Source organism: Hippopotamus amphibius, chromosome 7, assembly GCF_030028045.1.
Source record: "Hippopotamus amphibius kiboko isolate mHipAmp2 chromosome 7, mHipAmp2.hap2, whole genome shotgun sequence".
Lineage (NCBI taxonomy): Eukaryota > Metazoa > Chordata > Mammalia > Artiodactyla > Hippopotamidae > Hippopotamus > Hippopotamus amphibius.
The window spans coordinates 89115534-89139847 of NC_080192.1; the positions used below are offsets into that span (position 1 = coordinate 89115534).

Here is a 24314-nt window from a genome sequence, read left to right on the forward strand (position 1 = left end):
GAGTCCCTGCCAAGAGAGCAGGACCTCGGTCTGGACATGAGGAAACACTGGACAGACCCCGGATGAAGGACATCCTACAGACTGAAAGGCTTCTACTCTCTGAAACTGTCAAAGCCATGAAGACAGGACAAGACTGGGGAAATGCTTTAGAAAAAGAATAATGAAAACGGAACTACACACAGAGAGAATTGTAGCGACGGAGCAAATGTGAAAAAAAGTGAACAAGTGGAGAATCAGGTGAAGGGGACACAGGACCTTTTTGTTACTGCTTTTGCAGCTCATTTATATGAAAACGAAATTTTTAAAAATTTTGTGTGTACCCACTTTGGTAAACGTATATATGTTCATATGTATATTTGCTTATACGTGTATACCTATACCCTGAAGCACAGGCCCCGACTCAGACTGGTTAAGTCAGAATGTGGGGGACTGGTACCCGGGCAGGTGGGGTTTTATTTTTAAAACTCCCCAGGTGACTCCAGTGTGCAGCCGATTTGCGAGCCAGCGCTGTAAATCCAGGCTTGATAGAAATCACCTGTGGAGCTTGTTAAACGGAGGGTCGCGGAGCCGCCAGCCCCCGCGCGCAGCCATGGACGCCAAGCCCGCGCTCGCGAGGACCCCGCCGCCCGAGGTGCTGGAAGACGTGCTGCGGGAGCAGTTCGGGCCGCTGCCCCAGTTGGCCGCCATCTGCCGGTTCAAGCGGCTGCAGTCGGGCGGCTACTCTTCCACCGAGGACCTGCAGGTGATGCTGGAGCGGCGGCGCATGGCCAACGCCAAGGAGCGCGAGCGGGTGAGCGTCGGCGCCGCGAGGTCCCAGCCCAGGGACCCGGCCGCCTTCCTCCCGGCTCCCGCCCAGACCCGCCACCCACTCCAGACACCCTCGGGGGCCCGGGGCGTCCACTCCCCGCCCGGGGGCCCGGGGCGACTTCGACCTCCCGAGGGCCGCTCACGTTCCCCTCCACCCGCACCGGAATGGCGCCTCACCTGCGACCCACCCGGAGCGGTGCGGGAGGCAGGTCTGGGGAAGGCCGAGGAGGCCCCTGACAACTTCACAAACTTGTCCGCCTCGCAGGTGCTTTGAACCCTTAGAGGCGGCAGTGCGCCTGCATCTCACTACCTCCAGCGCTGGTGGGTGGTTGGGGCCCCCTTTTCCCTGAGCTCTACGTCCAAGCACACATGGGGCTAGGGACAGGGAGCCTAATGGAAGTTACTCTTCTCCTTACTTTAAACAAAGAATTTAAGCAACAACTCGATGTGCGCACAGACTCCCGCTCAACCCCCTGGCAGGAGACAGAAAGTGACTGTTTCCCCGTCTGGCGGGTGTGCGGTTCATCACCGCCTGGGATGGAGTCGGAGCGCCACCCACTGGTAGCTCTCAGTATTTCTAACTAAACTCGGGGCCCCAAACTTGTCAGAGCCCGTCTCTTTTCTGCCCTTTGCAGTCTTTGGGTTGGGCTACTGCGGAGGCCATCCTAGAGAGGAAAGGGCGAGCGGTGGAAGAGGGTGGACGCACATCTGAAGAAGTTCTGCTGGGGGCTGTTCCTGCACACACCTTGGCCCTTTAGAAACGCAGCCCTGGCTGGTCAACTCGGAGCTTTGTTTGGCTATGGGTGTGAGGAGAAAGGACCGACTAAGTGTAGAAGACTTAAGGGAAAGTTGCGAGCCCTTTATGATAACCCTGAGATCTGAGGTAGGTTGATGAGGCCCTCAAGCAAGAGTCGGATCCAATATTTTGCATTTTAAGTTGGGCTTTCCTCACTAAGGAGGAATTGCTTTTTGCAGAGAATTGGTCCTGGTGTTATCCACTATTTTAAAACTAATGACCTTATTCTTCTTTATAATGATGAAACTAGTACACTTGGAAGATAGAGAAATGACTACATAGGGAACAGAAACTCCCACAATGCAAACATAACTACCATGAACTATCATTCTTGTGTAGATCCTCCTAGTCTTTTTTCTATTATGTATATTTCTATTTATATATATTTGTGCAGATATATAATCTTACAAAATTGTGATCATCTAGTACATATCTTTGTATTTTTTTCACTTAACATTATCAAAAGCATTTCTCATATTCCTAAGCAGAGCAGATTTCGACTGCATAGTCCAACATATAAATGGACCGTTACTTATCCAGTCTGCTACTGCTGGGCATGTGTGCTTTCCTGCAGCTTTTTTGCAGCTTTTACTGGTACATAGATCTATGTCTATGTCTGATGATTGCTTTAGAACAAAACAGTAAGAATGGAATTACTGCGATATAAACAATCTCGTGACTTTTGGTACAAGTTACCCAATTGCTGTCCAGAAAAGTTTATTAATTTTTATCCCCTTTACAGACTATACGGCTGTTCCCTCTTTCTGTCCCCAATGCTGTGTATGATAATCAAAACAAAAACATTACCAGCTTGGTACGTGAAAAATGGTATCTAACTTCTGATTTAATTTGTAGTCCTTTGACTATTAAAGTTTAATATTTTCATAAGTTTATTGGTCACTGTATTCTGCTGTGAATGGGCTGACTATGTCTATTGCCCACTTTGTGGAGTAGGAGGGAGCTTTCAATGTAAGTGAGTCTATTGGCTTCATGGTGTAGTGGGAACTAATTCTTTTTTTTTTTTTTTTTTATTTATGTTATTTTTTTTTTTTATTTTATTTTTTTGGGGGGTACACCAGGTTCAATCAACTGTTTTTATACACATATCGCCATATTCCCTCCCTTCCTTGACGCCCCCACCTCGATTCCCCCCCACCCTCCCTGCCCCAGTCCTCTAAGGCATCTTCCATCCTCGAGTTGGACTCCCTTTGTTATACAACAACTTCCCACTGACTATTTTACAGTTGGTAGTATATATATGTCTGTACTACTCTCCCGCTTCTTCTCAGTTTCCCCTTCACCCCCCGCCCCCTCCCATACCTCGAGTTCTCCAGTCCATTCCCTGTATCTGCTTCCCTGTTCTTGTCACTGAGTTCATCAGTACCATTTTTAGATTCCGTATATGTGAGTTAGCATGCAATATTTGTCTTTCTCTTTCTGACTTACTTCACTCTGTATGACAGATTGTAGTTCTATCCACCTCATTACATATAGCTCCATCTCATCCCTTTTTATAGCTGAGTAATATTCCATTGTATATATATGCCACATCTTCTGTATCCATTCATTTGTTGATGGGCATTTAGGTTGCTTCCATGTCCTGGCTATTGTAAAGAGTGCTGCAATAAACATTATGGTACAAGTTTCTTTTGGGATTATGGTTTTCTTTGGGTATATGCCCAGGAGTGGGATGACTGGATCATATGGTAGTTCTATTTGTAGTTTTTTAAGGAACCTCCAAATTGTTTTCCATAGTGGCTGTACCAACTTACAGTCCCACCAACAGTGCAGGAGAGTTCCCTTTTCTCCACACCCTCTCCAACATTTGTTGTTTCCAGACTTTGTGATGATGGCCATTCTGATTGGTGTGAGGTGATACCTCATTGTGGCTTTGACTTGCATTTCTCTGATGATGAGTGATGTTGAGCATCTTTTCATGTGTTTGTTGGCCATCTGTATGTCTTCTTTGGAGAAATGTCTATTTAGGTCTTCTGCCCATTTGTGGATTGGGTTATTTGCTTTTTTGGTATGAAGCTGCATGAGCTGCTTGTATATTTTGGAGGTTAATCCTTTGTCCGTTGTTTCATAGGCAATTATTTTTTCCCATTCTGAAGGTTGCCTTTTAGTCTTGTTTATGGTTTCCTTTGCTGTGCAAAAGCTTTTAAGTTTCATGAGGTCCCATTCGTTTATTCTTGATTTTATTTCCATGATTCTAGGAGGTGGGTCAAAAAGGATGTTGCTTTGATGTATGTCAAAGAGTGTTCTGCCTATGTTTTCCTCTAGGAGTTTGATAGTGTCTGGCCTTATATGTAGGTCTTTAATCCATTTGGAGTTTATTTTTGTGTATGGTGTTAGGAAGTGTTCTAATTTCATTCTTTTACATGTTGCTGTCCAATTTTCCCAGCACCACTTATTGAAGAGGCTGTCTTTTTTCCATTGTATACTCGTGCCTCCTTTGTCAAAGATAAGGTGCCCATATGTGTTTGGGCTTACTTCTGAGTTCTCTATTCTGTTCCATTGATCTTCCTTTCTATTTTTGTGCCAGTACCATACTGTCTTGATCACTATGGCCTTGTAGTATAGTTTGAAGTCAGGAAGCCTGATTCCACCAACTCCATTTTTCCTTCTCAAGATTGCTTTGGCTATTCGGGGTCTTTTGCGTTTCCATACAAATCGTAAGATTTCTTGCTCTAGTTCTGTGAAAAATGCCATTGGCAATCTGATCAGGATTGCATTAAATCTGTAAATTGCTTTGGGTAGTACAGTCATTTTCACGATGTTGATTCTTCCAATCCAGGAACATGGTATATCCCTCCATCTGTTTATGTCATCTTTGATTTCTTTCATCAATGTCTTAAAGTTTTCTGCATACAGATCTTTTGTCTCCTTAGGCAGGTTTATTCCTAGGTATTTTATTCTTTTTGTTGCAATGGTGAATGGGAGAGTTTCCTTAATTTCTCTTTCTGCTCTTCCGTTGTTAGTGTATAGGAATGCAAGAGATTTCTGTGCATTAATTTTGTATCCTGCTACTTTACTAAACTCATCAATGAGTGCTAGCAGTTTTCTGGTAGAGTCTTTAGGGTTTTCTATATATAGTATCATGTCATCTGCAAAGAGTGATAATTTTACTTCTTCTTTTCCAATTTGGATTCCTTTAATTTCTTTTTCTTCTCTGATTGCTGTGGCTAACACTTCCAAAACTATGTTGAATAACAGTGGTGAGAGTGGACACCCTTGTCTTGTTCCTGTTCTTAGAGGGAATTCTTCCAGTTTTTCTCCATTGAGAACAATGTTGGCTTTTGGTTTGTCATATATGGCTTTTATGATGTTGAGGTAATTTCCTTCTATGCCCATTTTCTGGAGAGCTTTCATCATAAATGGATGTTGAACTTTGTCAAAAGCTTTTTCTGCATCTATTGAAATGATCATATGGTTTTTATCCTTCACTTTGTTGATATGATGTATCACGTTGATTGATTTGCGTATATTGAAGAATCCTTGCATCCCAGGGATAAACCCCACTTGATCGTGGTGTATGATTTTTTTAATGTGCTGTTGCAGTCTGTTAGCTAGTATTTTGTTGAGGATTTTTGCATCTATATTCATCAGTGATATTGGTCTGTAGTTTTCTTTTTTTGTGACATCTTTGCCTGGTTTTGGTATCAGGGTGATGGTAGCCTCATAGAATGAGTTTGGGAGTGCTCCGCCTTCTGCAATATTTTGGAAGAGTTTGAGAAGGATAGGTGTTAACTCTTCTTGAAATGTTTGATAGAATTCGCCTGTGAATCCATCTGGTCCTGGGCTTTTGTGTGTTGGGAGATTTTTAATCACTGCCTCAATTTCTGTACTTGTGATTGGTCTGTTCATGGTTTCTATTTCTTCCTGGTTCAGTCTTGGAAGATTGTATTTTTCTAAGAATGTATCCATTTCTTCCAGGTTATCCAAATGATTGGCATATAGTTGCTTGTAGTAGTCTCTCATGATGTTTTGTATTTCTGAGGTGTCCGTTGTGACTTCTCCTTTTTCATTTCTAATTCTGTTGATTTGCATCTTCTCCCTTTTTTTCTTGATGAGTCTGGCTAATGGTTTATCAATTTTGTTAATCTTCTCAAAGAACCAGCTTTTAGTTTTATTTATTTTTCTTATGGTTTCTTTCCTTTCTTTTTCATTTATTTCTGCTCTGATCTTTACGATTTCTTTCCTTCTGCTCACTTTGGGGTTTCTTTGTTCTTCTTTCTCTAGTTGTTTGAGGTGTAAGGTTAGGTTGTTTATTCGATCATTTTCTTGTTTCTTAAGGTAGGACTGTATTGCTATAAACTTCCCTCTTAGAACTGCTTTTGCTGCGTCCCATAGGTTTTGGGTTGTTGTGTTTTCGTTGTCATTTGTTTCTAGATACTTTTTGATTTCCTCTTTGATTTCTGTAGTGATTCCTTGGTTGTTTAAGAGTGAATTGTTTAGCCTCCATGTGTTTGTATTTTTTGCAGTTTTTTTCCTGTAATTGATATCTAGTCTCATGGCGTTGTGGTCTGAGAAGATGCTTGATATGATTTCAATTTTCTTGAATTTGCTGAGGTTTGATTTGTGACCCAAGATGTGATCTATCCTGGAAAATGTTCCGTGTGCACTTGAGAAGAAAGTGTAGTCTGTCGTTTTTGGATGGAATGTCCTATAAATATCAATTAAGTCGAGATGGTCTAATGTGTCATTTAAAGCTTGTGTGTCTTTATTTATTTTCTGTTTGGATGATCTGTCCATTGATGTAAGTGGGGTGTTCAAGTCTCCCACTATAATTGTGTTACTGTCGATGTCCCCTTTTATAGCTGTTAGCATTTGCCTTATGTATTGAGGTGCTCCTATATTGGGGGCATAGATATTTACCATTGTGATATGTTCTTCTTGGATGGATCCCTTGATCATTATGTAGTGCCCTTCCTTGTCTCTTTTAATAGTCTTTACTTTCAAGTCTAATTTGTCTGATATGAGTATTGCTACTCCAGCTTTCTTTTGACTTCCATTTGCATGGAATATCTTTTTCCATCCCTTCACTTTCAGTCTATATGTATCCCTTGGTCTGAAGTGGGTTTCTTGTAGGCAGCATATAGAAGGGTCTTGTTTTTGTATCCATTCAGCCAGTCTGTGTCTTTTGGTTGGAGCATTTAATCCATTGACATTTAAAGTGATTATTGACATGTGTGTTCCAATTACCATTTTCTTAATTGTTTTGGGTTTGTATTTGTAGGCGTTTTCCTTTTCTTGTGTTTCCTACTTAGAGAAGTTCCTTTAGCACTTGTTGTAAGGCTGGTTTGGTGGTGCTGAATTCTCTTAACTTTTGCTTGTCTGGAAAGCTTTTGATTTCTCCCTCAAATCTGAATGAGATTCTTGCTGGGTAAAGTATTCTTGGCTGTAGGTTTCTCTCTTTCAGGACTTTCAGTATATCCTGCCATTCCCTTCTGGCCTGCAGAGTTTCTGTAGAAAGGTCAGCTGTTATCCTGATGGGTTTTCCCTTATATGTTGTTTGTTGCTTTTCTCTTGCTGCTTTTAATATTTTTTCTTTGTGTTGAATTGTCGTTAGTTTGATTAATATGTGTCTTGGTGTATTTCTCCTTGGGTTTATTCTGCATGGGACTCTCTGTGCTTCTTGGACTTGGTGAATTATTTCCTTTCCCATGTTGGGGAAGTTTTCCACTAGAACCTCTTCAAATATTTTCACAGACCCTTTCTTGTTTTCTTCTTCTTCTGGGATGCCTATAATTCGAATGTTGGTACGTTTAAGGTTATCACTGAGGTCTCTGAGGCTGTCTTCTAGTCTTTTTATTTTTTTATCTTTTTCCTGCTCTGTGGCGTTTATTTCTTCCATTCTATCTTCCAACTCACTTATTCGTTCTTCTGCCTCAGTCATTCTGCTGGTTAGAGCATCTAGAGTATTTTTAATTTCAGTTATTTTGTTATCCATTGCTGTTTGTTTTTCTGAGTTCTTATGAACTGTTTCTTGTACTTTCTCTAATTTGTTAGAGATTTTGTATCATTTTTACTATCATTACTCTAAATTCTTTTTCAGGCATTTTTCCTATTTCCTCCTCATTTATTTGGTCTTGTGGGTTTTTTTCCTGCTCCTTTGCCTGCATGGTGTTTCTTTGTTTCCTCATGGTTGTCCAAGCTTTTGGGGTTGCTTGTCCTGGTGATAGAGGTGTTTATAGAAGACTGTCCAAGCCTCAGACTAATGTCCAAGTATTGGAGTAGACGAATATTCAGTCTGCTGGTGTTGGAGGGCTGCCTGCAGAGGTGGGAGGCAGCTGTGGCTCCCCAAGGAGACGGGGGCACTGGCAGCAGGGGTTCTGAGAAGTGCACATTGGCGTGAGCCCTTCCAGAGTCCGGGGAACTAATTCTTTGAGGGCCTGTGTCCCCCAGCGGGGTGATCATTAGAATTCCTGGCCTTCAAAGCCAAGGAATTAGACCCTGGAGATTAAGAATAAAACGTACTTCATCCTACCTTTCAAGTCTTGCCAACGTGCAGACTCTCTGGACTCTAACATTTGACTATATCATCAGCTCAGCTGGGAAAGAGGTTGAAGGGTTGCTGGCACAGTACTTGAATAGACAAGTGTGTGTACATTTTATTTATCATGGGTACAACTTATTGAGGACTTCTATGTGCCAGGAGGGAGTGTTCGCTGTGTAATTATGTCACTTAATCACCCCCGAAAAGCTACACCACTACAAGGTGAGTATTTTCCACTTGGCAGGTAAACAAACCAAGGCTTGGTGATATGAAGTATCCTACACAGTTTCCTAAAGCTAAACAGTAGAGTTGGGTTTTAAACCCTGATGACTGACTCAGAGCTTTTAGTCACTACCTGGACTGCCTCTACCTTGCAGTGGGGAGGCTCTCAGAGGAAGAGGAGGTCCGTGTGGACCTAGACACCCCTTCCAGTCCATGCATCTCTGCCTCCAGTTTCATGCCGCGCCCTCTCCCCTTGCCGGGAACTGCACTGCCAGCAGAGCTATGGCTCTTTGGCTCATGCCTGCTTAGAATCCCCGCCCAGACACGAGAGCTGTGGACACAGCCCTCACAACCGCCTTCTGTGGTTTGGGGAGATGCCTTACAAGTTAGCTTCCTGTGTGTCACAATGCCTTTTTGCTTTCCAGATAAAAAATCTCAACCGTGGTTTTGCCAAACTGAAGGCACTGGTGCCATTTCTTCCCCAAAGCAGGAAGCCTAGCAAAGTTGATATCCTCAGAGGTGCGACTGAATACATACAAGCTCTCAGTGATATTTTGGAGGAAGCCAGAGACTCTGAGGTAAAGGTTTAAGTTAGAACAACGATACCCACCATTTATCGAGCCCTTTCTAGGTGCCAGGCAACTTATGTATCCGTTCTAGTTAGCTTATAACAATCCTCTGACCTATTTATGATCCTGGTTTTACTGAGGAAGAAACCAAAATACAGGTAAAGGTCACACAGCTAAGAAATGTCGGAACTGGAGCCTGAATCCAGGTCTGTGCGAGCTTTGGAGTCAAGTTCCTGCCCATCTGTATCCTTCCATCCTGTCGCTGTCCAGGCCATCTAGCTCCCAACTGCTTAGCCTTTAATGGGACTTTGACATCAGGGTCATGAGAGGAGGTTCCTTAAACTCACTCTGTGGCAGTGCTCTCCCTCAGCAGGACACACATCAGACAGGACACAGAAAGGAAGAGGGATGTCCCTTGGGAGAGGGCCTCCCTGAGGGGAAACCCTGCCAGAGAGCTCATTGGTTTCCTGATGATGCCAATCTCATGGGGTTTTATGACCACTCAGTGGGACGACATAAGTGAACCCGCTTTGTAAACTGTGAAGCACCATAATGTCACTGCCATTATCAGGGCACAGAGCTCAGGGTGTCCGTTAGGCAGTGGAAGGTGTGAGCTGGCTTCAAGGTCTCATTCCATAAAGAGGCAAACTCAGAAGGCTCAGAAATGGAGTAGCCATCAGAGGAGGTCAGCTATGAGGAGAGAAAAGGCCTTAGACTTGAGTCCTAAGGGACAGGAGAAGGAGGCGCCATCAGGGAGGGGCAGGTGGAGAAGCACGATGGTACCCTGCAATCAGGGAGGGGGCATCTTGGGAATCTGAGCACAGGAAGTCATGCAGGAAACTGCAGGGGGGCCGAGAAGACAACCAGGCCCATCATGTGAGGTGTGGGACAGGAGTGGGCTGGAAGCCCCCTTGCAGTGGGTTGAGGGTGTGTTCTTGGTAAATATCTGAAGTTCAAGCAGAGGGAAGTGGCAAACTTCACGCCCATTCAGCCTGGAAGTCTGAGACTGCAAAGAAGGATCAAAAGGATGTAAGAACAGTCATTAGATCAATGCAGGTCTTTTCTAATTAGCAATGTGATCCTGGTTAGGGACAAAAGAGGACAGATAGTGAAGAGAAGAAACATACTCATTCTAGGAACGTAGGGCAGAAATAGCCACGCATATAATGGTACTTTTTTGTTTCTTCCTCATGTCTGCTAGTCCTACTCAGGTGACCACAGGGAGGATGCATTCTGCAGTGGTGGGAATGGATTGTGCTATTGGCCAAACTGGATGGCTGCTTTGTGGCATGGTCATAATATTTGCACAGGTGCAGGTGGCTGCCTTATTTTTTCCTCACATGTGAATTGTCTAACAGAAGTGCTTTTGTTTTGTGCTGCATTCATTATAAAACATAGAATCCGTTCCATGCTTTAATTTTTTAACGCAGTTGCCAATCACACAGCATTTTAAGGTTATAATAGAACAAAATATACTCTGTGAGCAATGATTTTCTTTCCATAATAGCTTAAGCATTGCCCTCATCACTTAAATAAAATTTCGTAGGTTAAAACTTTGAAATATATTGATTTTAAATCTTCAAAATCTGTCATATTATACTATTTGACAACTAAATTTGGTTTCTAGAAACAAGACCCAGATCATCAGAACTATAGCAACAGTACTTCTGAACCACACATGTCCTTGGCTAGAGAGCTATCGAGTAAGGTCATACAACATGCCGGCTGTGCTGCGGGCTTGAAGAATGAGGAGGAAGGTTCCTTGGCAGATGGCGACAGTGGTGAGTCAGCACACACTTGTTGCCAGAGGGCGATGTCTGTGATGGGAGTTACCTCCCCAACCAGGAGTCTGGTAAAGTGTTTCTTCTTAAATAGGTTGATGTCCAAAAACTCATAATGCATCCCTTGGGCATGAGGTATTGGCCATATTAAAACATGACTGAAACAAGATCATTGTGTGAAAGCACCTAGGTGGGGCGGTGAACTTGCTAGTTTGAAAGGTCTATTATTATGTTCCCAAGTTAATCGGAGAGCAGCTCAAGGGGAAGGCAACTCCTCCAGAATCACCAGTACAGACCTAAACTTAATTTTTTGATGACCCTAATTAATGCATCAAAAGGTTTTCTGGATTCTGAGGTCTCCAGAAAAAGAAACAAGTAGCTTGCCCTCCATAAAACTGCATGGTGATCCCATGTACACACATGCTCACCCACATGGGAGAGCACTCACGACGCACATTCATTTTGTTTTGTTTTTAATATTCAGTTTATTAAAGCTAAAAAATTTAAAACCAATTATGCCTTCAAACAGAACTTATAAGTCTAGAATATTCACTTAGAAATCTAGTAATTTTCTCACATTTGTTTTTGAGTTGGCCTTGTTGGAAGGCAGTGTTTTCCAAGGAGTTTATTATAGCATTATTACTTATTACTTTGCCAGAATAAGGAAGCCATTGTAAGGAGCTGCTTCTCCAAGTCTAGAAAGTGGACATTTTGCTCTTGCTGTCTCTCAGTGTTACACAACAAGACCCCTTGTTCTATCCTACAACACGATTGCTACTAAACAAGAAAGACTTGCCTAAATCTGGAACTAAGCAAGTTGCTTAGTGTGGTATCAACACAAGGAACAGTTGGGGCCGTGGAGTAACAAATGATGGTTGGTGGTGGGAGGTGGTTTAGAAGAGCAGTTGAGTACAGGCTCTGGAGACAGAATGCTGAGGTTCAAATCCTGGTTTTACCCCTTGTTGGCTGTGTGACCTTGAGTGAGCTACTAAAGTTTTCCAACCCTCAGTTTCCCCATCTGTAGAACGGGAATGATAATTGTACCTAGGTAAGGTAACTGTGAGGTTCCAATGCCATCATGTCAGTGGAGTGTCTAGCATAGTACCTGGCACGTCAGTGTTCACTTGGACTTTATTAAGCCTGCTTGCCTCACCACGAGCCATCAGTATTGATGGGTGCTCAACCAAAAGAGGACCACAGGCATCACCATTCTGTTTGTAACGAGTCGTCTGGGTCTTCTCACTTGGCTCTCACCAATGCTTCACTCTGGCTTGAGGCTTTACAGGCCCTCTGCTGACTGGTGGGCCTTGTTTCTGATTTCTCAGGGTTTCACTTCTGCACATACTCAGTCTAGATTTTCCAGTTCTGGCCACTTGAGATTTACAACTTCCCTCTGCAGTCAACTCTTAGGAGACAGAATTCCTGTTGCTATTACATGAGCTGACAGGGAACGACTAAGAACAAAGGAAAGAGTGAACTGAACCTTGAACCTGACTAAGTGAATAACGGTAATGCTTCCACAAATGTGGTTTTAATGTGTTAGATATTAAGGCAACAATCTTGCTTGCATTTAATCCTCATTGGTCCTTATCAGGTAGGCATCACTGAGTCATTCTCATGGTGAAGTCCCTGGTTAGTGCTTCCAGCCAGTCCCTTTGGGCCTGGTACAGAGCAGGCCTATGCCGGTATCAAGGATGTACAACAGAAGTCCTGCTTTTCCAAGGAAAATTAATAGTGGAATTTACCAATCTATGGTAAACTGATTTAAAGTGGGGACTATCATTTTCTAGTGGTAAATGGGAAATTTCTGGCTGGAAATTTTTTAAAAAAAGAACACAACATTCAAGTTTTAGTCTTTTAGCTAACCACACCTAAGTTGTTAATTGGAAGAGTGTGCTAATTCTTAGAATGAACAAAGAATCACGTATTTGAGATTTTGATGTATGTGTGTAACTTCTGTCAAGTGTGACTTCCAAGGCCTGAATGTAATGAGTGCCAGTTTCTCCAGAAGCATTCTAGGATTTCATCAGTTTTTTCAGGGGGTTCTCATTCTTTGACATTCAGATTATTCATTAAAAAAATTAAAAACATTTATTCTGAAAACAGTCAACTTAAGAAAAGTTGCAAGTATGGTACAAAGAAATTTTTTCCTGACCAATTTGAGAGTAATTTGCCAAACTTATGCCTGTCACCCCAATGACATTAGTGTGCATTTTCTTCAAATGGGAAATGGGGACCTTCACTTGTATGACCACAGTGCAGCCACTAAATCAGGAGGTTATGTGGCATTATTGCCTTGTAATTCTCAGGCCCCATTCAAGTATCACCAACAGTCTTGAAATGTCCTTTCTAGCAAAAGGACCTAGCTAAGAATCCTGCATTGCATTTAGTTGTCCTGTCCCTTTTGCCTCCTTTTACCTGGAACAATTCCTTGGTCTTTCTGTGATTTTTATGACCCAAACACATCTGAAGATTACAGGCCAGTTGCTTTGTAGAATGTTTCTTGATTCAGGCTTGTCTGTGTCCTCCTGAATAGATCCAGGTATGCATCTTTGGCGGCAGTACCACAGAAGTGACGCTGTTTTCTACTCATTGCGTCCTATCAAGTGGGGAAAGATTGTGGGTTTTTTGTTCTGTTTTGTTTGTTTTTTAAATGTAAAATGGATATTTTTTATTTATTTGTACTTATAAATGAACCAGCCAAACTGGTACTATTATGATGTGGCAAAATACAAAACATCTTCCTACAAATACTAGTGATGAACAAATTAGGGGTTGTAGTAAAATAGCAAAAAGGGCAGAGGAAGTCAGCAAAGCATATTGTGTTATGGTGAAGGATTAAGTTACAATTGAGGTTCTTAACAAATGAAGCCTCCCCATCCCAGAAAATATGAATAATCCTTCGTCACATAGCTTTGTACTTTTTAGGTTCTAGATCCTAAAACTATCCAAAAAATAGTATTATAATCTAGTTATCTATAGCCAGACACCTCTTATCATGTTGTCCGTAAATGCCAGTGCTTCTGAAACCTCTTTGATTGGATTCCAGTCATACCCTCCCACCCTCCCCCGCAACCCCCAAATTGACACAAAAGGCACAATGAAAAGCAGCTTATCAAGCCAGAGAGATACATAATTCTAAAAGAAAAATTCTACAGAAGTAATAAAGTCACTGCTCAAATTGAGACTGAATAATACAGCCATCATTATAAATCTTCAGGCTGTATGTTCATAGAATAATTTGGGAAGAAATCCATGATTTGCTGCTGGGAACTGAAATACTTAGCTGTTTGCTGTATTAGGTTATAGCTTTCCCCAGCAGTTTCCAAGGTAGCCTCCAAATCACTGACAGGAGAATTTTACTGGGACTGGATCGGGGGCTGCAGGAATTCCTCAACATAGCTGTTGAACTGATTGTTCCAAGTCTGGTTATTCCAGGCTTGGGAGCACCAGGGCTGACTGCTCCAGGGGTGGTTGCTCCAAGGCTGACTGTTCCAGCTCTGGTTGCTCCAAGTTGGGTTATTCCAGGTCTGGTTACCCCACATGCGCAGGTTTGCAGGAGAGTTCACCAGGCATCCCTGGTGGTAGGAATAGAAGCCTGGGTACCCTGTAGTTGCTGGGCCCTGAGTCACACTGTTGCTATTCCTTGGCCAGTTGTTTTTCTGCCACCTCTTACATTTCATTCTCTGGTTCTAGAGCCAGGTCTTAACCTGTTTGTAGCTAAGGTTGAGGATGTTGGAAAGTTCTTGCATCTGCTGGAGGCTGAGGTATTTCTGCCTCTAAAGTCTGTCAGTGAGCACACACAGCTGGGTCTGAGAGAATACAGTTCTGATCTTCTGTTTCTTGACCAGGACCTTCTCTTCCTTCTCTGTGCTCTTCTCAGCAGATGTGGGCTGTAGTTTTCCTCTGGGGCTTGTGGAAGAATCAGGAGTGTCCTGAATAAGCACATCCATGGAGGAAGGAAGAGGAGAGACCGTCTCTGTGTCGAGGGTCTCAGCAGGTGACATTTGCAAAGATGCATAATTTTCCTCAGGCCCATAAATCTCAGGCATCAGTGAAGATTCCCTAGAATCAGATGCTTTGTGGCCAAGCAGGCTTTGGGGACAAGCTGGGTCCACACTCATGTTGTTGAGTTGAAGGAGAGGGGAAAAAAAAAAAAAACCCAGATAGCTAGATGGTAGGAAAAGTCCAGGCTTAAGAATCTAGGTACAAGAGCTTAGAGAAAGGTAAAGATCGCCAGGTGTAAAAGTATTAAAAAGATGGGATGGAGCAAGTCACCTTTACTATAATAGGAGCCAACCAGCCCAATCTAGGAAAATGTGGGGGAAGATTTTGATTCGTGCCATTACCAAGGAGATTCATTTTGATCACGTGCTTAACGTAGTGACCTCCAGGCCTTTCCATTTTAAAGTTAGCCCTTTTCTTTTGTAATTAATCTGTATTTTGTGCCAAGGTGCTTTGAAATTCTCTAGATATCTCATTACTCATCCAACATTCTACTAAAGTTTTTGTTTTGGGACAGAGATGTCCCATATGCCTTTAACTTGGTTTCCCCCCATGGCCGCATCTTACGTAACTATAGTACAATATCTAAACCAGAAAGTCCATATTGGTACTATGTGTGTATACTTCCATGTCATTGTATCACACGTGTAGTTTTATGGAAACATCACCATAGAGCTGTTGCACATGCTACCCTTTGTGGTAACACCCAGCCACTGCCCCCACTCCTCCACTCTCCCTAACCCCCACAGCCACTAATTTGGTCTCCATCTCTTTATCATTTTGAGAATTTTGTATAAATGAAATCATACAGTACATAACCTTTAGAGACCTTTTTAATTTAAAACTCAGCACAATGTGCTTTAAATCATCCAAGTTATTGTATTAATAGTCTGTTCTGCCTTTTTATTGGTGAGTATTAGTCCATGGGATGTGGATATGCCACAGTTTACTTATTTTTGTAGAACATTTTGGTTGTTTCTATATTCATTTATTTTTTTTATATTACAGACATGTGGTTTTCCATTCAGTGGATTATTATATCATCATGTAATACCATGACTTATTTTGTTACTCAAATTGTCCTCATTGTGGCCAGTGACAGCCCTTGTCAGTGGGCTACCTTTCCACTTGAATGTCACCATCATTCTTTGATCACTTCCTTTCTGGCAGAAGATGGTCCACGCTCGAGCATCTTGTACTTCTCCAGCCTTGGAATCACCCTTTCATCAAGGACATCTCATCTCGGTGCCACCTCCTCCCTGCATGGCTATTCTCGTCACCCCTTCTGGGCTTTAGCTCCTGTAGTTGGTTTGCTAGAGCTGCGGTAACAAAGTACACAGGCTGAGTGACTTAAACAGCAGAAATTTATTTCTCACAGTTCTGGAGGCTGGAAGTCTAAGATCAAGGTGTTGGCAAGTTTGGTCCCTTCTGAGGCCTCTCTCCTTGGCTCGCGGATGGCCTTTCCTCGGTGTGTGCTCGCCTGTGGTGTCTCTCTGTGTGTCCAAATTTCCTCCTCTTATAAGGACACCAGTCAGATTGGATTAGGGCCCATCCTAATGGCCTCATTTTAACTTAATCACCTCTTTAGGGGCCCCAACTCCAAATACAGTCACAGGTACTGGGGGTTAGGACTTCCATATGCATTTTGGGGGCAACAGTTCAGCCCACAACAACACCCATGACAGGCTGCCCCTCCATGAGAACCCTCTCCAGGATGGATCAAAGTAAAGGGGCCGAGGAAACAAAGCTCAGACTGGTCTTTGTTTGCCAAACAATCCTCGTAAGGGGTCATTTGAAGAGGCAACTACATAGGGTTACAGGATCCGGCCAGCCTGGGGACAGCCGATGTGGCTCATTGGACTGAAATGCCCCTGTACAGCGGGGCTCAGGATTTGGTGGGCAGGTCCCCTCCAGCTTCAGTTTGCAGGAGTGTCACCCTTCTTCCTGCTCTTGGAGACGATCTCTGAGGAGTGGAATCTGGGGCTGGCAGAGATAGGCATTTGGGGGAATTTGGGGATGAGGTCAGAACAGGCGGTGCAAGATCAATAACATTTCTGAGAGGCAAAATCCCCAGTGAAGCACATGAGAATCTGCTGATGGCAGGAGGGGAGATAAACTGCTTGGGCCAGAGCAGATTCACTTGGGGACTGAATCAGCAGGTACATGTGTGCAGGGATGGAGAGGACATGGGCCAGCCATGCGTCTGGCCTCAGTAGGGCTAGGGATTAATGTCCAGGTCAGGGGAGGCTTGTTTAAAATTGGACTTTCAACGTGTAGGATGTTGCTGTTTTGCGATTAGACATTGCTGGGTGGCAAGATGTTCCCTAACCCACCATTGTTTATTCCTTCTATGTGTCACCCGTGGCTGTGGCTTGGGCATTTTGCATCATGCAAGGCTCTGAATTTTGCTCAGAGTTGCCTGTGATCCTGTAGCGACTTTGTTCTTGGACAAAGACCACCCTCGGTGTTGAAGTGAGATGCCAATTGTGCTGGGGTCAGAGGAGCTCTAGAAAGGGATATACGTGTCTATTATGGGACCTGGATGTGCCACCATTATACGCTTCGAAATTTCGGGCTGTCATAGGAATGTTCCTTGGAAAGAGTTTCTGAGGGAAGGAAGCCTGGTAGGTGGTCGATTTTCCTCGATGCCCCCCTCTGCAGGTTGTGGTCATCTGTGTGACATTAACCACTGGGGACATTTTTTCTAATAGCAACTGAACCTCTGAAATGAGATGGTCTGCCTGGTTGGGATGAAGTTATTAGCATCCTGGGAAAGCCCTGAAGCATCTATGTTCTGTCTTCCATCTCACATTTCCCCCAGATAGTGGCTATGTGTGATAGCAAAAATTCTACTATAGCAGTGTGTGTGTGTGTGTGTGGGGGGGCTGGGGGAGGTCTAGGTTTTTCCTTGGGAAGCACTTTTACCTGTCCCAGTGTTCACTGGTGGCCTAGTGGGCACATTCTGATGAGTCTAGCTGGCAGAGTGTTCAAAAAATTGAACTTCCTTTTTGATGGGGTGGGTGCTCTTTGGTTTGTCAGGCCCCACCCCTCTTTACTGCAACTCCAGTGTAGGCACTGAATTTCGCAGTGCTGGACCAAGGGCACTGGGCTCGGAGGGAAGGCTGCGCGAGTGATTGCATTTGGCTCTGGGATGGTATTGTTTTCTAAAAACCAGGGTTTGGTGCTCTGATGATGTGCATGTTGGCCGTTCTCTCTGGAGCTTTGGGGAGATGTGGGGCGTGCAGGACAGCATCCATCTGGCTTGGGAGTCATGCCACCTCTGCTGGAGTGTTCCCCAGGCAGCAGCTACTTAGGAAGAGCTCCAACGACTACTCAAGGAGAACTCTTTTTTTTTTTCCCTTAATATTTATTTAGTTATTTTGGCTGCACCGGGTCTTAGTGGCAGTACGTGAGATCTTTAGTTGTGGCGTGAGGACTTCTTAGTTGCGGCATGGACTTCTCACCCACTGAACCACCAGGGCAGTTCCACCTAAGGAAGACTGGTAAGGCCCAATCTGATCAAGTAAGAAGAAAATGTTACAGGGAAGACAGAGTCTTATTTCTTTGTGAAAATGAGAGAGGGAGATTCCTTTTGTTGGAACTCAGATTTTTCCCTGGGCACAAAAGATTGACTCAATCATGGAAGTGGGTTTTGTCTGTGTGTGTGCATGTTAGTGTGGGTGGATGTGAAGTTTGGTGTGTTTGAGGAGATCTCTAGCTGGTATATGCTCCTGAGTCTGTCAGTGAGCTGAGCATCATTGAGAAAGCCAGTAATTTCTATTTCTCTGACATAGAATGGGTCTGGTGATTAAATTAATTGAAATAAGTTCTCATCTATTCTTGTGGACTTCTTGAGGCATTATTTATATGAGTTTTATGAAAGATCTATCTCATTGGTCCCACATGAACATGGAAGAGAATGGCAAGAATTGGATGGAAGGGTGTCTCAAAGACCCTTCTCTGAGAGGGTCCTTAGAGGCAGGACTTCTCTGATTGCTGTGGGACCTCCCTGGAGACAGACGGCTCTTTGGGTCAGCAGAAAACCACAATGCTCAGACCATGTGAGCCAGCCCCTGAGGGAGGTCAGTGTATCCTCCCCCTTGCCGCCTTCTCCCCTGTTCTAATCCCTGGGCTATCCAGAGCAGATCAGGGACAAAAGGGACTCCAAAGACACAGTGTTAAAGGTAGATCTTCTAGTGGGAGGGTGAAGGGATTAGAAATACAACTCAGTTATCTTTCAGAACTCTTCTGGTCCTCTTTGGATCACTGTCTTCCTCTTCGGAAGACTTTTCCTTCTAGGAATTGTCCTTCCAGCACCTCTGGTGCGGAAGACAGGCCTCGGGCACCTCATCGGGCTGCTCTGAGGGGAGAGGAACCGAGGGGCAAAGTCCCCCTGCATCGTGCTATTTGGGCCAGGTCCCCAGGGGAAGAGACAGACCACATGGGGCTTTGTGGTCAAAGCCCTGCTCATGCTAAAGGAGTTTCATTTGCTGGAAGCTCATCTGCACAGCTCTCCCTCCAGACATGAGGCAGCGAGGCTGTGGCCACAAGGCTGGATTTGGATCTTGGTCCTGGCTAGACTTTCACACACTGAAGCTGTATTAACAATCAGAGCACCATTTAAATGGGAAGAAATGCCACTTTACTTTCTACACTGTTTTCCACTTGTTCTTGAGAACCCATTAAGACCCTTATGACTCAGATGCTGGGAAAACTCTTTATCTTGCCCCATTACCGCCTCTCTTCCTTGAGTAAACACCGAGTCCGTTCAATGTTCAGAATATTCCCTGTGGGGGCTCCTTTGCCTCCTAAGTGGTCTCCCTCCTCCCCCGCCCCCTCCTCTGGTACAGGGAGGCGTGTGTACACGGTAGAGCCTGCAGTGGCAGCCTCATGTGTGTCTCCCCACCTCTGACCCATCTGGTCCTCTGGCCTTGGGTGTGGTTGAGCGGACGTCACTGTGGGTGTCCATGGCCCCCTCGGTGGCGTCTCGTGTCTCAGCCACACCATTCAGAGCCCAGGCCTCTTCCGGTCTCCCTGGTCTTCCCACTCCAGATGGGCTGTGTGGCCGCCTTCAGGCCCGTATTCCTGAAGATGTCCCTCAGCCGTTGTTCACTCAGCTCCTCTGAGAGGCTATATCCCAAGAAGTGTTGCCTAATAACGGCTACTCTGTGCACTGAGGCCGAATAGACGTACGGAGACAGAGATTTTGGAGGAAGAGAGAGATGGCTTTATTTTTCTGCCAGGCAGAAGGGAAGACACAGCAGGCTAGCGCCTCAAGAACTGTGCCCCCTCCCCTTGGAAGTCGGGGAAGATTTTATACGTGGGGCTTGTAGTCCAGGGTATGTGATAAGGATCCAGATGGTGAAAGGTTTTTTTTTTTAGATTTATTTATTATTTATTTTTTATTTTTATTTTTTTTAGCTTCCCCTTCACCCCCCGCCCCCTCCCAAACCTCAAGTTCTCCAGTCCATTCTCTGCACCTGCGTCCTTGTTTTTGTCACTGAGTTCATCAGTACCATTTTTAGATTCCGTATATGTGAGTTAGCATACGATATTTGTCTTTCTCTTTCTGACTTACTTCACTCTGTATGACAGACTCTAGGTCTATCCACCTCATGACATATAGCTCCATCTCATCCCTTTTTATAGCTGAGTAATATTCCATTGTATATATATGCCACATCTTCTTTATCCACTCATTTGTTGATGGGCATTTCGGTTGCTTCCATGTCCTGGCTATTGTAAATAGTGCTGCAATAAACATGATGGTACATGTTTCTTTTGGGATTATGGTTTTCTCTGGGTATATGCCCAGTAGTGGGATGACTGAATCATATGGTAGTTCTATTTGTAGTTTTTTAAGGCACCTCCAAATTGTTTTCCATAGTGGCTGTACCAACTTATTTATTATTTATTATTTATTTTTTTGCTGTGTTGGGTCTTCGTTGCTGCACAAGGCTTTCTCTAGTTGTGGCAAGTGGGGGCTACTCTTCATTGTGGTGCACAGGCTTCTCATTGCAGTGGATTCTCTTGTTGTGGAGCACAGAGGCACACGGGCACACAGGCTTCAGTAGTTGCGGCACATGGGCTCAGTAGTTGTGGCACACAGGCTCAGTAGTTGTGGCACATGGGCTTAGTTGCTTATTTGCTCCGTGGCATGTGGGATCTTCCTGGACCAGGGCTCGAACCTGTGTCCCCTGCACTGGCAGGCAGATTCCTAACCACGGTGCCACCAGGGAAGTCCTGATGGTGAAGGTCTTGCATTCTTTTTCCTTCACATTATTTCAAAACAGTCATAGCTGATGTCAGCCCTCCCAGTAATTGGGGTCCCAGTCTGTTAATTATCCATTTGCCCCCAGTTTATCTATCAGCTGGAGACCTTCTTTCTGAAATGCAAAAAAAGACTGCAGGGGTGATTTGTTAAAACTGTCAAATGGAATGCAGGTTCCAAGTTGTAATGAGGTTAGGGAGTGAGAGGCAGGATGTAAGGCACACAGAGTTAAGGGTAATAGGTGCTGCATGTGATTTACATAGTATCAGGGAGTGAAGCTGGCTTTGTGAAATACAAATCTAATTACTACAGATCAGTGACAGTTAAACAAGGCATGATTAACTCTTTCAGGCCAGGTTATCTTCCTCCTCTAGGCTGTTCGCAGTTCTCTTTGTTTCCTTGCTCTCAAAAGGAAAAAAAAGAACTCTCACTTCCATTTGTATTGCAACAATTTCCCCCACTGCTAGTTCATTCCCTCCATATCAATGGAGAGAAAGAATTCTCACTTTCATTTTCATTGCAACAGAAGTGGGTACAGATCCTTGCTTTCCTCAGATTCTACTTTACCTTTCTTGAGTTCTATTACCTTTGGAACTCTCCCCATCCCTGGATCAAGGCCCAGGATGGCACGGTACAGGGGCCCTTCCCAGGGATCAGGCAGCTTGCACACACTGGTCCATCCCACCTGAATAACTACTTCCTGCTGTTTCAATTTCGTCTCCATTTTTGGTTGTGGGAAGTCTTCCCACATCATATCTGGTCTCCTCCCTGCTTGGTGACCACCTGACGAGTAGCCCTCTGAGCTCTGCCCATCAGAGCTCTCCCTTTCAACAAAGTTGGCCTCTTTCAGATGAGAGCCATGCTTTTCAGACTGTCATTAAGCTTGGAACTGAGCTCTAAAGTTGTGAGTGAGGACTTCTGGTCAGTATCTGTCTACCCCTCTCCTCCCTGTCACTCCACCCCCAGCCTTGACTCAGTGGATGGAGGGAAAAGTACACTTGATAATATGTCAGATTAATCCAGCTACATAACAAGCAGCAGGAGTACACCAGCTTTATTAAAGTTGCTGAACAGCAGGCTGGGTTTCTAGTCCTCAGAACCCCCTCTTCTTGGACCTTCAATTCCTTGACTTGGATGAGGCCAACATTTTTAACTGAACTGTGAGAGTAAGATAACATCAACAAACTTCAACTTTTTGTATTCTGATACTTAAATATTACATTCCTGGAATTTTCCAGCTAACTTAAAAAAATAAATAAAAGAAACTAAGACAATGATCTCTAATACCCTGGACTAATAGGCTGATAAGATGAAGTTATCCTTTAACCCTCTAGGTAAACACAGAAATACTTAAATTGTCTTCTAGGTTTAGAACATTCTGGTTGTGTAAAAAGTTTAAAAAAATTTAAATAAAACTTCTAAAGCTAGTACCCCCAAAAAAATAAAAAAAATATATCAAAAAAATAAAAATAAAAAATAAAACACCCCCCAAAAAAAAAACTTCTAAAGCTAAATTTGAACTCAAAAAAAAGAAAGCTTGATGACATGTATAGTGGAAAGACTTGCTCAAGATCAGAAAAAATAGATAATTGATACTTATTTTGTGCCAGGCACTATTCCTCGTAGGTTATACATAATAACCTATTTAATTTTCATAACCACCCTGTGAGATACAAACAATTATATCCATTTTGCATGTCAGGAAATTAAAGAATGAAGTTAAGTAACTGGCCCAACATCCAGTGCGTGGATAAAGGGTTGGGCTTGGGAGATGTGGGGAAAAGTGTTAAACCTTTTAATGGCCTTTCATTCTAACAAAGCTCACCCTTGAAATGTAAATGAGTGGACCAGGAAGTCAATAAACGTTTTTTAAAGCTTAATGAAAGCATTTGATTGCAGTATTTCGTATTAGTATACATCTGGGTTTCAAATTCTAAACTGCTTGACCATGATTTGAGTGACTTTATTTTTTAACCCATGGATTTAAACTGAGATTTCAGAAAATTGAGAAGACCAAGGTGATCTTACCATCTTAAAAAAGCCACAGATGGAAATATACTAATATGCTTGTAAAATTTTTTGCTACACAACTGAAGTAAGAAATTATCATAGGGTATATAACATTGTGTGTTTTTAATTCTATCTTTGGCATGTTTAGAGATTATTATACAGGCTTTATAACAAGTTTTAATGGTTCATTAAATGGGACAATTTTCTAATTGTTGGACATTTATTTTCTGTGTTTTGTTCTCAACCTGATATGTTTAGCTTTTTTTTTTCTTTTTTCTGTTTAGCTCTTTTTGTATTTTGTTTTGTTTTTAGAATAAAGTCCCAGAAGTAGAACTGAGTTACAGTCTATGACTTGGTGCCAATTTATACTCCTATCAGCTACGTAAGAGTGCCAGGTCCACCATATCCTTGCCAACGATGAGATCTAGTAAAATGATAGAATTGTATCTTTAAATTTAAATGGTTTTCTAAATTTGGTATCTTTAAACATGGTATCTTTAAATTTAAATGGTTTTCTAAATTTGGTATCTTTAAATAAGGTATCTTTAAGTGGTATCTTTAAATTTAAGCATCTTTGATTACTAATTAATGTTTAATGTTTTGTTTGTTTTTGAACTGTCTGTTCCTACCTTTTCACCATTTACAATGGACTCTCTTCTGTTTCAGGTTCCCTCAAGTATGAAAAGTGAAAAGGCTGGCCCAGGGCTATCTTCCACCGACAAATAAATGCAGCTTTGAAAATTTTAGTCTCTATTTTTAAAAAAAATTGATCATAATTCAGAGTTTAACAATTACCCTTTAAATGGCCTTGCCTGTCACAATTTACTCAACTTTCTCAATTTCATGCACCCAGCTAAGGCCATATGGCACCTTTGAGACACAGGCAGCTTGAGCACAGAGGCAGTCATCTTTATCATGCCTGCTCACAAAGACCCAGCACTTAATAAATGGGTCTCTTCTCCATACCTTGCATATGTTAATTTGTTCTCATAAGAGTCCTGCAAGATAAGCACAACGATCCCTGCTTTACAGATGGAGAAACTGAGGCACAGAAAGTCTATAGTCCACTTAGGCTGCCATAATATAGACCACAGACTGGGCGGCTTAACAGAAATTTATTTCTCACAGTTCTGGAAGTTGGGAAGTCCAAGATCAAGGCCTGAGGGTTTAGTTTGCTTTTCCTGGCTTGCCGACAGCTGCCTGCTCTCTGTGTCGTCACATGATGGAGAGAGAGAGCAAACTCTGGTCTCTGTTCCTCTTCTCAGAAGAACACCAGGCCTCTTGGATTAAGGCCCCACCCTTATGACCTCATTTAACCTTAATGACCTCCTAAGAGCCCTATCTCCGAATATAG

The 24314-nt window shown here is 43.2% G+C and overlaps 1 protein-coding gene and 1 pseudogene across 2 annotated transcripts; one reads left to right on the forward strand and one right to left on the reverse strand.

The window, feature by feature from the left end:
- The first annotated feature begins 559 nt into the window (after positions 1-559).
- Positions 560-23703, forward strand: FIGLA (folliculogenesis specific bHLH transcription factor). Of its 2 annotated transcripts, XM_057742435.1 has the most exons (4): positions 560-790; positions 8750-8902; positions 10521-10674; positions 23627-23703. In XM_057742435.1, the coding sequence occupies exons 1-4, from the start codon at positions 590-592 to the stop codon at positions 23647-23649; spliced, it is 531 nt and encodes a 176-aa protein (XP_057598418.1). In that variant the 5' UTR covers positions 560-589; the 3' UTR covers positions 23650-23703. The 2 variants fall into 2 exon arrangements, with proteins under 2 accessions (XP_057598418.1, XP_057598417.1); XM_057742434.1 differs by lacking the exon at positions 23627-23703 and having other exon boundaries at positions 574-790; positions 10521-10836.
- Positions 13881-14798, reverse strand: LOC130857103 (homeobox protein NANOG-like; annotated as a pseudogene).
- Positions 23704-24314: the final 611 nt, after the last annotated feature.